This window comes from Rhamphochromis sp. 'chilingali' (genome assembly GCF_963969265.1).
Source record: "Rhamphochromis sp. 'chilingali' genome assembly, chromosome: 17".
Taxonomy (NCBI): Eukaryota; Metazoa; Chordata; class Actinopteri; order Cichliformes; family Cichlidae; genus Rhamphochromis; species Rhamphochromis sp. 'chilingali'.
Genome location: NC_137944.1, coordinates 32253603 through 32266906, shown reverse-complemented (window position 1 = coordinate 32266906; position 13304 = coordinate 32253603). Strand labels below are relative to the sequence as shown.

At 42.2% G+C, this 13304-nt stretch overlaps 2 protein-coding genes across 2 annotated transcripts in view; one reads left to right on the top strand and one right to left on the bottom strand.

Moving 5' to 3' along the window:
- Positions 1-13304, top strand: part of LOC308384455 (uncharacterized protein) — a gene marked incomplete at its 3' end in the record, with an annotated part of 118078 nt that overhangs the window by 60513 nt on the left and 44261 nt on the right. The window lies entirely within an intron of this gene.
- Positions 1-13304, bottom strand: part of dbpa (D site albumin promoter binding protein a) — a 39918-nt gene that overhangs the window by 3603 nt on the left and 23011 nt on the right. The window contains exon 4 of the mRNA XM_080863927.1: positions 3608-3861. Coding sequence (XP_080720053.1) covers positions 3608-3861 — 254 coding nt within the window. The remainder of the gene's footprint in view (positions 1-3607; positions 3862-13304) is intronic.

Sequence of the window (13304 nt, the reverse complement as noted above, 5' to 3'; positions counted from 1 at the left end):
GAGATCTTGGGAATATTGCTGCTTTCTGATTTGTGTAAATATAAACACTAATTAGATCCTGGATTATTTCATAACTTTTAATCCAAGCCAGACTTTCCTGCTCATGAGAGCAGATAAATCTTAACCGTAGAGCGGAATATTAAAGCTCGTTTATGAGAAGCCGTTCTCAACTTCATCTTTAACTCTGGCCGGAGATCATTTTTCCAACCTTCCTATATATGATTTATAAAACCGGCAACGGCTGAACAGAGCAAGGTGAGCGCCTCCATCTCTCCATAAATTATAAACGCCTCGGGAGCTGCAGCTGCTCCGCACTGAACTATGAAAGCACGAGCCATTGATCAGAGACTTTCCTAGTGTGCAATGAGCTGAGTACAAAATATTTCAGGATTCCCGTCAGGAGGCATCAATACCAGTGGGCGTCACGCTCCCTTTGTTTTTTTTTTTTCCACTCCGCACAGGAGCTGTCAGAGCCGTGGCCTTTTGTTATGATGAAGTTTAGAGTTTAAAATGAAACAACGTGGCTGTGGCTTCTATTTAAGACAGATACTAAAGGAAAATGTGACCTTCTGCTGAGCTATATGTGAATCTTTATGCAGGTTTTATCTTTAGGTACCTTTACAACACCTGAGATTTACTAGTGGGCCTTATTTTTAATTTTTATTTTATTTTATTTTAAGTATTTAATTTGATTTTACTCATTTCATCTTATAAAATAATTTATCCCAAACTCTATTTTTGAATACAATTAAAATTGCGTTCTTGTGCTGCAAAAACAATTTTGAAATTGCAAGTAGATTTTTAAAAAGTAGACTCTACAACTAAATTTAAAACGGGAAACTGGTCCATTATGGATATATATATATTTATACACAATCACCGAGAGCCCTTCTCATAATATCAGGGGACTTCAATCATGCCTCACTGGACTCCACACTGCCCACCTTCACCCAGTATGTGACCTGCCCAACCAGAGTCAATAAAACACTGGACTTACTGTATGCCAATGCAGAAGAGGCATACAGTTCATCACCTCTCCCTCCCCTGGGCAGATCTGATCACAACCTGGTGCACCTTGTCCCTGTGTATGAGCCCTTAGTGCGCAGCGAGCCACCAGCCACCCGCACAGTACAGAGATGGTCAGAGGAGAGCGAGGAGGCTCTTAAGGATTGTTTTGAGTCGACTGTGTGGGAGGTGATTTGTGATGACCACGGTGAGGACATCGACAGCCTTACTACATGCATTACTGACTATATAAACTTCTGTGTGGATAACACTGTACCTACCAGGACTGTACGGTGTTTCTCAAACAACAAAACTTGGATTACCCCAGAAATTAAAACCGTCCTCAAGCAGAAGAGGAGGGCCTTCAAATCCAGAGACAAAGAGGAGTTGAAAAGGGTGCAGAGAGAGCTGAGGGGACTGATAAGGAATGGGAAGGAGAGCTACAGGCAGAAGATGGAGAACCAGCTTCAACAAAACAACGTTGGTGAAGTCTGGAGAGGCCTCAGAACCATCTCGGGCCACAAACAGCAGAACTCTCTGCCTGGGAGGGATGTGAGATGGGCAAATGAACTGAATCATTTCTTCAACAGATTTGATTCAGCCATGAGGCAGTCTGCAACATCGGCTGCAGACTCACCCACCCCCACTGCTGCTGTTCCACCTCAGACACTTCACACCTCCTCTATTCACCCTGCTCACTCCCCCCCACCCCCAACAACAGCATCCAATACACACTCAACACAAGGCTCCAGCCTGTCTCTCTCAACCACCCAGGTTAGGAGGGAACTGAGGAGGATTAATGGCAAGAAGGCAGCGGGTCCAGATGGCATCAGCTCGAGGGTCGTCAGGTCCTGCGCGGACCAACTGTGTGGGGTGATGGAGCACCTCTTCAACCTGAGCCTGAGGTTGGGAAGAGTCCCACAGCTCTGGAAAACCTCCTGTGTTGTACCAGTGCCAAAGACTTCACGCCCCAAGGACCACAACAGCTACAGGCCGGTGGCTCTGACATCCCACCTGATGAAGACCCTGGAGCGGTTGGTCCTGGCTCAGCTTCGGCGCCTAATAAGCTCATCACTGGACCCACTTCAGTTTGCCTACCAGCCTGGCATTGGAGCGGATGATGCCGTCATTCACCTCCTACATCGTTCCCTCGCTCACCTGGAGACCGCTGGAAGCACTGTGAGAATCATGTTCTTTGATTTCTCCAGTGCCTTCAACACCATTCTTCCCTCGGTTCTAAAGGACAAGCTGGTGAACTCTGGAGTGGACCATCACCTCACTACCTGGATCCTGGACTACCTCACCGACCGACCACAGTATGTGAGGACTCAGGGCTGTGTGTCGGACAGGGTCGTCTGCAGTACGGGGGCCCCACAGGGAACGGTTCTGGCTCCGTTCCTCTTCACCATCTACACTGCAGACTTCTCCCACAATTCCACCCAGTGCTTCCTGCAGAAGTTCTCTGATGACTCTGCAATAGTCGGCCTCATCACTGATGGGGACGACAAGGAGTACAGAGGTCTGACCCAAGACTTTGTGGACTGGTGCCAGCTGAACTACCTCCAGATCAACGCCAGTAAAACCAAGGAGCTGGTGGTAGACTTCCGCAGGCACAAGCATTCTCCACTGCAACCACTGAACATCCAAGGTATGGACATTGAGGCTGTGGACAGCTACAGGTACCTTGGTGTTCATCTGAACAATAGACTGGACTGGACTCATAACTCAGACGCCCTCTACAGGAAAGGGCAGAGCAGGCTGTACCTGCTGCGGAGACTCAGGTCGTTTGGAGTGGAGGGCCCACTCCTGAAGAAATTCTATGACTCTGTTGTGGCTTCTGCTATCTTTTATGGCGTGGTCTGCTGGGGCGGCAGCATCTCTGCTGGGGACAGGAAGAGACTGAACAGGGTGATCCGAAGGGCCAGCTCTGTTCTAGGATGCCCTCTGGACCCAGTGGAGGTGGTGAGTGACAGGAGAACGGCGGCTAAGCTGTCATCCCTGATGGACAACATCTCCCACCCCATGCAGCAGACTGTGACAGCACTGAGCAGCTCCTTCAGTGGGAGACTGCGGCACCCACGGTGTGGGACGGAGAGATTTCGCAGGTCTTTCCTCCCCACTGCTGTCAGACTCCATAATAAAGACTTTAACTGATCAAGCACACACATCCATACATATGCAATAATACTAAGTGCAATAATCCTTTCTGTCATCGTTGTATTTTTACTCAGTTGTATATAGTATTTGTATTTGTATTCTATTTTTATCTTATTGTATATTTATTTTATTTTATTCTACTGTATATAGTATTTTATTTTATTCTATTCTGTACAGTTGTGTACTGTATTTATTCTTATTGTATTCTAATTTTTGCCTCATAACTTTTGCACTGTCCACTTCCTGCTGTGACAAAACAAATTTCCCACGTGTGGGACTAATAAAGGTTATCTTATCTTATCTTATCTTATCTTATTTTACTAGCCATTAAATTAGAAACACAGCAAGCAGCGGAGCATTTTCTTTCCCCAAATAGCTTTAAAAATCCTTTCCTGTAGTGAATTTGGACGTAAAGGAAACAAAAGGATTGTGGGAGATGTAGTACCTTCTGCTCGTCAGGAACCAGCATCTTGCGGGCCTTCTTGATCATCGGCTGAGGTTTCAGCTCGTCCTCCGTGAAGCGGTGCCGCCGTGGGTCAAATGCCTCCTGGCCTGGCACGCTGGACAACGCTAGGTCCGCCGGGTCAGGGTCAAAGTTCACCATGATGTCGCTGTTGCCGTTGGTGCCGGCTGGAGGTCCAGGGGGGGCCGGAGGGCAGGTAGAAGGGGGTGACAGGTCCTGAGGCACTGCCTGACCACCTGGAAGCGAAAGAAAATGTTGGTTATCTCAGATCAAATGATTAGCTTGTCAGCTAAGATACCCATCTATAATCAATCTTCCAGTTATCAGCTGAAGCCCATCACAGTTTCTACAGGATGAGAAGTGGAGTACCTGGACAGATTAGTGAGTTAGTGAGCTTCTAGTTGCAGGAACATGTTATATATAATATACATGAATCCACACGGTTCCTTACAAAATAAATCAAGTTTCAGTAATGTCAGCTATATTCTGGCATCCCTTAAAAATTGTCTTAATCATCATACTGGAAATAAAAAGCTCATGAGAATTAAAGTACAACATTTGCCATCAGAACTCTTTCTCACATGTAAATTTGCTCGTGCCACCCGGAAAACTGACATGAAAATCACTTTTTTTGTGTGTAACATATAAAACAGAGGGTCGCACACTGAGATTAAGATGAGTCACAGCACCAGGATCATTAAACAGCTACTGACAGCGGACTGTGACATTAGCCTGCAGGCTGTTCTCGCCACGTTAAAGTGTGGACAGGACACAGATACACAAACATGACATGAGCACTGATGATGTTTTCATGGTAGCGTTTATCACAATGTAAACTTCCAGATGAAGCAGACTATTTGAGTTCTTCAGAGATGCTTTTTCTCTGAACTTCCTTTTTTGTGTCTCAGATATTTATATTAGATCTTATTACATAACTAAAAATCATACTGCCTCTTAATTTGTTATCGGTTATTAGAATCCCTGCCAGTGCAACATTTTTATGGTGCCATTCGTTAATTGTTCATGTGTTACTTTTGCCAGTTTAATTAAATTTTTTTGTTGGCAATATGTGACACTTGTTGTGTGAATAAACTAAAAAAGAGGCAAGAAGGGAGCAGAGAGAAAGAATACGAGCGCTTGTTAATTGTCTTTCCAGTGAACAATAATCTGCACTACAGTCCAAAATCAGCAGCTTAATTACTCGTTTAGCTGTCCAATCATCAGCATCAGTTTTATCTGCAGATTAGAGCCCATCTGCCCTGACCGAGGACGGTCGCACGCCACAGAGATGCGAACTGAAGATGACGACATGAAACAATCCCCACCAATCAGGACACTGGAAAAACACTCTGTTAAATTGTATTATATTTAAAGGAGTAACAATGTAATTACATTTAGATTCATTTACACACTTACATTTGTTCTCGATGGTCACAGTGAATTTATTAGTTTTAGCTGATGTACAAACATGACTACACTCTGAATACAGCCTGACATGTCTGCCCTATGAAACACCAGGAGACAGACTTTTCAACTTTAAACTGTTTTTAACCAGCATTTTTTATTGCTTTATATTTATTTACTGACATTTTGGATGATGGTACCTTTTATTTTATTTTATGTTTTTATTATCCTTATACATTTATTTTATTTATTGATGTGTTTTTAGTTTATTATTTCCAGTACGCTCTGATTGTTCTCAATTTATTTCACTCTACTTCTTTTCTACTTGTAGAGCTGATATTTCACTGTCATTTATTTGATGTTATGTCCTTTGAATTTATTTTAAAGAGCTTATTATTGTATATTTTTGGTTATGTTTTAATATCGTTTGTTTTGTCTTATATTCAGCTTTTATCCATCTGAACTGCACTGACTTCTGCAAACTTTGACTTATAGTGTAGATCAAACTTTCTGAACTCAGAATATTTTAATAATTTATTGTTTTTATGGGATGAAAAATAAACAGCCCCGGGGATGGACATGGATAAGATTTTATTGACACCGACGCTGCTATCAGCTCTGCCTGTGGGTGATTTCTGACCACTCTGCATGCAAAAAGGTAACAGCCTCTCCAAGTCTATGTATGATCTTCATTTTAATAACTAAACAAGAAACAGATGCATCTAAAAATACTCATTTTTACAATATGTCAGTGACGTGTTACTTCATCATGATCCATCACAGTTCACAGGTTATTGTAATGTGCCTGTACGAGGGGGGGGGGGGATCTTTTCTTGCCTTCTGGGCTGTTTTGCACAAACTAATGAAAGTTCAAATCCAGTGACAATGACAAATGATTTTTGAGAAGCAGCTTTACACTAACAGTGACATCAAAGTCAAATGTATCTCACTTCACTAAAATTGGACCAATATCCTGAGAGGAGTAGCGACTCTTTCATTGGACGGACAGATGCATCGGTCCTTCAGCTAGATAAAACTGAATCAGCGTCACTGAATTCTAAATATCTAAATCTGAAGGTGAGACAGAAGCTTTAGAGAGCTCTGCCTACAAGCAAATAAAATCAAGATAAAATTTTATTTAAATTCAATAATTGAGGTTTTGATGTCCAGTGTTGTGCTAAACATGACAGGACCTCTGGTAGGACTGAATATACAAAGATATGCACTTATAACTCTTTTAGGCGATGAAAATATCTAATTCAAGTATGTTCAAGATCATAAAAAAAAGGTTTTGGGAAAAAGCAGCAAAGCATGGGGAGACGTTTTTGTCTCAGTGTTTAAATCCCACTCAGGTCAAACCCCTCCAGCTTTAGTGTTTGCTGTTGGACTCTAGAGGCCGCTGGCTGCAGAGTCACATGTGCTGCACACTCTGCCTCTCATCCTTTATCCAGAGGGCAGCAGAGAGCCAGGAATGATTCCCACTGAGATAAGTAGGATTATCCCATACACAGTGGACAATATATTCAAATGCTTTTCCCCATTAAACCTGAACATATCACCGTTTCTTCTACACCTTTAACAACGCGCTTAATTCTTCACATTCGACTTCAAATTTCGACGACAAGAAGCATCTTGTCTCTCCGTAGTGATGCCAAGTCACCACCAAGTGTCACCATCGAGCCAGGAACGTGTCATACTCGATTTACGACATGCAGAAGAGAGGAGCTTTTTTCTTTAACCCTTTGCAGTGTCTGATATTTAAAAGAACATCCTAGTGCTGGCTAAAGATTTAGAATGATTATGCATGAGCCACACATTTAGACAAATGTGGTTAGAAAGGAAAGAAAAAAACTATTTGAAGAGAGCAGATGATTCAGAGATGGTGCTGCAGTGGACTTTTTTCCCCCTGTGTTGACTCCAGCTGGCTTTACTCAAACGCCACTTTTACATGAGCTACCAAAGCACTAAAAGGGGGTTCAAATAATTAAGAATGAACACAATTATTTAAATGTTGGGAAGTGGAAGTGTGGCAGAGTGGGGGAGGGGGCAAAATCTGTGGAAGCGATTCCTGGATGCGGATATTAAACTGTGTGGCAGTGAAGCTTTTTCCCTGCAGCTATATTTCTGAATGTAACACTATAATAGAAGAGCGGCTCTATTTTCAGCCGGCTGCTTCATTTCTTTCCCGTTTCTGATTGAAAAAACATATTCCCCCCCGCAAATGTTTCTTCCTTGGAATAGAGGCATAAAAATGCTAGTTGAGCAATCATCCGCCACTACTCAGACCTCCACTGTGGCGACATTTGTAAGACGCTTTTTTGGAGCTCCAGGCTCGGCGCCACAGATTATAAATAACTTCAAAGCTGGTGACCAAAATCAACCAAAACAGCCGTGGAAAGATTTCAGACACTTGAGCAAATGAAGCAGAGAAGAGATAGGAGGCAGGAAGAGTGAGGAGAGATTGTGAAGATTTAGCATTAATAGAATGACATAATTTTGTCATATGACAGAAAACCTCTAAAAGCCCTCAGCTGTCGCAGCCTTTGTGCTTCTGAAGCATTTCTTTCCCTTTTTTTGAAACGTGGGAAAGACATGTCGGTCAGAGCGGCAGGACTGACACTGATTTTCTACTCAAACTGCTGCTGTGAGCAGTCCCTCATGTTTTCATGTCAGCCACAATACCACAACCAAATCCTCCACGGGCTCTGGGAAGTCAGGCTTTATGACAGGCAGGAGGCGGGACATGTGAGGTAAGCGAAGGGTCAAATCGCCACACCGTGTTCTCCCAATAAAATCCAGCTGAAAATACTTGACTACACGCTGAGCGTGGCGAGTGGGAGGCTGTGGGTATGTAAACTTTCTGAATGGTGGCTTTTTTCAGGTTTCAACTTGCGCTGAACTCGGAGATAAAAAAAAAAAAAGTCTTACGACTGTTTACATCCAATCATGACTCCACGCTGATGTCGATCTGACATTCGCCTCCACTTTTACACAACTTGTTGCCAAAACAACCCACAGTTGTTGTTTGTTTGGTTCTTTTTTTTTTGTTTTATCTGAAATGAGAGGCTGGATTTACATAAGCGTCCGGTGTGACACGCATGCATCACTATGCTCTGCCCTCTGCAGCTGTTATTCTTCAGAGCTGCTATTCTTTGTTCCGAGCCTGAGTGGAAAAGATGACTTTTTTGTGTATTTGGTTATTTTGGTTTTCCAGTGCCCAATAGCAATCAAACCAAGGTTTGTATACAAAAGTCACATGGGCCCACAGACCCAGTGGTTTGTTTACTGGATCGAGGGTAGGCGACATGTCACCCTGCAGAGTTTGACACTTTGGCAGAGGAGACAAAATGCGACTTGAGCTCCAAACTGAATTTCACCCATATCTGCGCCGTTATCTAATGACACCACTGTCATCTCCTAAATACATGAATGACAGAACTGACCTGCACAAGCTGCAAATAAATCCCTGCAAACATTCATGATCTTAGTGTAGAATCTGAAGGCATAAACAACGGATGGAAAAATCCAGATGGAAACTTACAGTTATAAAACTGTTTACTAATTTCTCATTGTTGAAACATCTTTAGTTGTAAAAGTGAGGGTCAGAAAGTAGACGAAGAAAGTAAATAAAGCATGGAATAAGCAAACAGAATCTTATAAAAGATACAGCTTTGAATCCATATAAGTAATTATTAATGTATCTGTTGACAGTAATACCTCTGTGGAGGAAAACACAGCTATAGTAACGCAATATTTGTTTTTAGTGAAATGGGACACATGCTAACAAATTCTGTGCACAAAGTGTGTGGCTGTGTAAACGTTCTCTTAAAGTGTTTCACGAAAAAGAAATTTAATGCAAAAGATCCCAGTCTTCCTCCTACTGTGGCCTTCGCTGGAAATCAAAAGCATGGCCTCTACCTTTGTGATTTGTTAATCAAACTTGAATCACAGGCACCATCAGTAAACATATTCAAATTGGATTTCTCAATCAAAGCAGCATTTGAGGCGTTTCTGTCTCTATTTGGAACCCGTAGATTTAAAAATGAGCCCAACACAAAACTGATGACAGGTAAAGTGAATAGAACTGATCATATTGTTAAAATGCATTCCTTTGACTTGGTTCCTTTGACTTGTACCATCCACAGTGGATCCTTCCACACTCAAACTCACAAAAACTGCTCAGGAACCGCTGGATCAACAAAACAAAGAGCCCAAAGTGTCACCAGTCCTCCAAACTAACCAGATCCCTCTGCAACTGAACACCGTAGGACAGCGGTCCCCAACCCCCGGGCCTCGGACCGGTACCGGTCCGTGAGTCGTTTGGTACCGGGCCCCGAGAGTTGAGGCTCAGGTGTGAAATGTGTGGTTTTCAGGGTTTTTATCGGTTTTCAGCGTTATTTTGTTATCGTTTTTATCGTTAACTCTGTTTTCCTGGGTCTTTTCACGTGTGTTATGAATAAATCTTATTTTTTTGGTACCGGTACTAGTTTTATTTTGTTGTATTTATCTGTATAAACTGGTCCGTGGCGCAAAAAAGGCTGGGGACCGCTGCTGTAGGAAGAGCGAGAAAAGGTCTGATCCACGGAGGCTCCTCACCCAAAGGACCCAAAGGATACACTACCTATATCTGATGCCAGACAAAAGTAGCCACACCTGGGCCTCAACAGGTCAACAAACATCTACAAAAGGAGTGTGGTTTTAACATGGTGATTTGCTCTGCATAGACCTTACTGTTCATTATTTTGACAAGGCATTCTTTATGTCTGTTTTTAAGCTCATATCCATCCAACTGTTTTCTCCAAATATCCAATTTAGGATTGGAGTCGAACCCAGGACCTTCTTGCTGTGAGGGTCTCCATGCTACACCAAACTCATATTTTCTTATTTGCAGTTTGGCCACAGGAAATGGCATTTAAAAAATGATAATTATTTTTCTATTTGGATTTTTTCCAAAATAACAGCAACAACTTAAAAAATGCCCAATAAAATATTAAAATACAGAAAAGATTTGAATTACAGTGAAAACATCCCTTCGCTATAAGCTGTACGGTTCTTCTTGCACAGTTGCAAACCCTCATCATTTCTAAATGCAATGCACCATACTGTATATTCTAATCTCTTCTATCCTCTGATCCATCTGTTTGCCCAGGAAGCAGTGAGACCATCAAATAAAGTGCTGTTGGCTTGATCTGTGTCTCTGGCAGCTGGACGGAGCTGATCCTGGATAAGTCTGCCCAAAGCCCCGTCCTAATAACAACCATTTTGGGCAAAAAGTTGAAACTGCTCCAAGAACACGACTCCCGCTGCTGCTGGGTAAACACTTGCCAAGCGAGGATTCGTCTGGCTTCATTTCCTGTCTGAGAGCGGGAGCCATTTGGAGGAAGCAGCCACTGACTCGCGGATTCCCTCTCTGCTTTCATTAATTTAGCTGAGATTATGCGTTTTCCTCTCTCTGCATGTCACTGCCTGTCAATCTGTCATCCTCCAGCTCCGGGCAAGGAGTTCAACTGAAGTGGTTTTGGATTGAAGCAAGTTGTACCCAAAAGATTTGCTAAAACTCCACAAATATCACATTTAAATCCGACGTTTCTACCTGAGCACCAACAAGAAAGTTATTACATTAACTCCGACACAGTCAAGACTTTTCAAGGTCTCTGAAGGTCCCATTTCATGAAATTCAAGGTTTAAGATTAGCCCTTTCATTTCTTATTCATGTTGTCGTCAAATCAAGAAAAATGCCTCGTTTTAAAACAGCTTCTCCATCGTGTGAAAGCTCCATCACAGGAATCGCCTCAGGACGTGAAGAGCTGATCCTCGGATGGAGCGTACCGAGGCATACTGATGAATCTGGGTGATGTATTTTAACTTTAAAAACATCAAAAACATTTTGGTCCTCTTCTAAGACAGCTAAGATGGGGTTTTTTTTTATTTTCACAGTCAAACAGAATTTTCAACATCAATGATCTTAAAAAAATTGAGGAAAAGTGTTTTAGATTCTGTCCTTGAGCTGCTTGGATGTTCAGAAATCGTACCGGGAGGAATCAGCTGTCGTGGGCAAAGACGCCCACAGCAGCAGAAAATAGACAGGTTGAGGTTTGAGAGTCAGGTGAGCAATGCTTCCTCTTGACTAATCTCTTGTTTGATCTAACTTTACTTTCACCGGGTCCACCTACACGTAAAGTGGAATGCAACAAACTAAGAGCTGCTCTGTGTGGAAGAGGCATTTTGGGAAATGTAGGAAAGCTTAACAGGCGGAACAAAATCTGTTAGTACGGCACAAAATCCTCCTCGTGCACGCATCGTCGACAGCGGCGGCGGCAACTTCTGCTCTCTGACGCAGAACTTTTTCCCTTTCAATCTTCTCCTGTTTCAGCAGCTTCTTGTGTAATAAAGGGAAACAAAGCAATTACCAGGAGAATAGTAATTATGCTAATTATACAAGGATGGAGGTAACAATTAACATCTATTGCAATCACTGTAATTGAGTCGATTTTTGTGTACGCTTTCATCGGTTTTTCATCCTCGGCGAGTTTTCATTACAGTGAAATACGGCATTGTAGTTAAACTGCAATTACAAGCTCTGCTAACTCTGACTCGCATGTGTCCTGTGCACAGATTTTGCTTTAGCTGTTACTCTGCTGTTACTTTTAGCTTTATATGACAAAGACACATTGCTAAAGTTTTTTTTGTAGTCGTTATTGTTGGTTTTCCCAGCACCGAAGTGATCCTACATGGCATTTTATTGCTGCAACCCAGTCGCCCTCTCTTGTGTGTCTCAGTTTTCATGACTTGTTCTCAAACTGCACAATAGAACAGGCTAAATGCAAATGACTTCTGAAATGACACAGGATATATTAGCTTAATTACCAACACGGTCATGGTGCTTACATACACACTCTATGCAATGCGGCAAATTCACGGCATGTGATGCAAATTCATGTTAATACGAGTCAAAATATTTCAACTTTAGTCAAAAATTTGCCTCATGCTGTGTCGCAAAACACATCAGCTGGGACTCTACTGATGCAACCGACAATCAGAAACAGAGGAGGAGCTCTCCAACACTGTTCGAGGGCGGCCAGTGCTGCTAGTTAAACTCTGCCTATATACAGAGAGAGGAAAAACTGGAGACGGCTCGGAGTGAAACTGTAGAACTTCTTAAGTTCAGAGACTATGTTACTGTAACTTGACTCCAGCTATCAGTTGCACTCCTCTTCATCAGACTGGCTGTTAGGTGCAAAGCTTAATTTATGCTTCTCTTTTCAATTTGATTCAATTAGATTTTTATAGCATCACAACAACAACGCAACAAGGCGCTTTATATTTCATGGTAAAGACCGTAGAATATCACCAAAAAATCCCCAACAGTGAGAAAATCCCCTGAGAGCAAGCACTGAATCTTTGCAGGTACAGGCAAGTGAACACAACATCCAGACCTTGTGCAGGGAGATAAAAATAAAGTCACAGTTTCAAATGAATTCATAGCAGTGACATTGAGCATTGGAACTATTTTTCCAACCCTTTAAACCTGATTTTTCCTCAACAGCCACTTTTGACAGTTTCAGTCTCTTCTGTAGATTACCCCAGCTGCATATTTATGAGCTTTTTTCTCTTATTCTGTTCTGACTTTGGGGACAAATATTTGTAAAATATTGTGATGGCATAGGCCAGACTGGTTATATTTGCTACACATACACTGTATGTACACAGATAAGAGGGAACCAGCCTCAGCGGAGAATTATATATAGAAACCAACCAGTAGAAAAGTCTGCAAACATACATAGATGGCCACTTAGCTGCAGCAAACAGAGAGGAGTGATGTACACGATTTCCACAGGCAGTAATAAAACGCCGATACTTTCTCTCTTATTTGGTTTGTTGTTGTTGTTTTTTGGGAGTTTTTTCAGTGAAAGACTCGTGTTCACACGCACAGTTATGATAGAGTTTACTAGTTTTACTGTAACCTCTATTTGTTCGTTTTTGTTACTATATCAGATGAACCTTTCCTGTTATTGCACACCAGCTGTTTTTCACATCAGTTATGAAAAACAACTTAGAATAATTCAGAGCAGATACACCAGTGAAAGAAATTTATCACAAACAACACTCAGCCATTAAACTCCACATTGAGGGTGCAGTTAGATGGTTGGTGGTCTCATTTAATGTTAGCGTTCGTCCTGTTTCTGCTTGGTTTAACTTTATTGTTTGTACAGGAACGACGTGTTCTTCTGCTCCTTTCCTTTTACTCAGCAAGTTATGATAACAATCGAAGAGT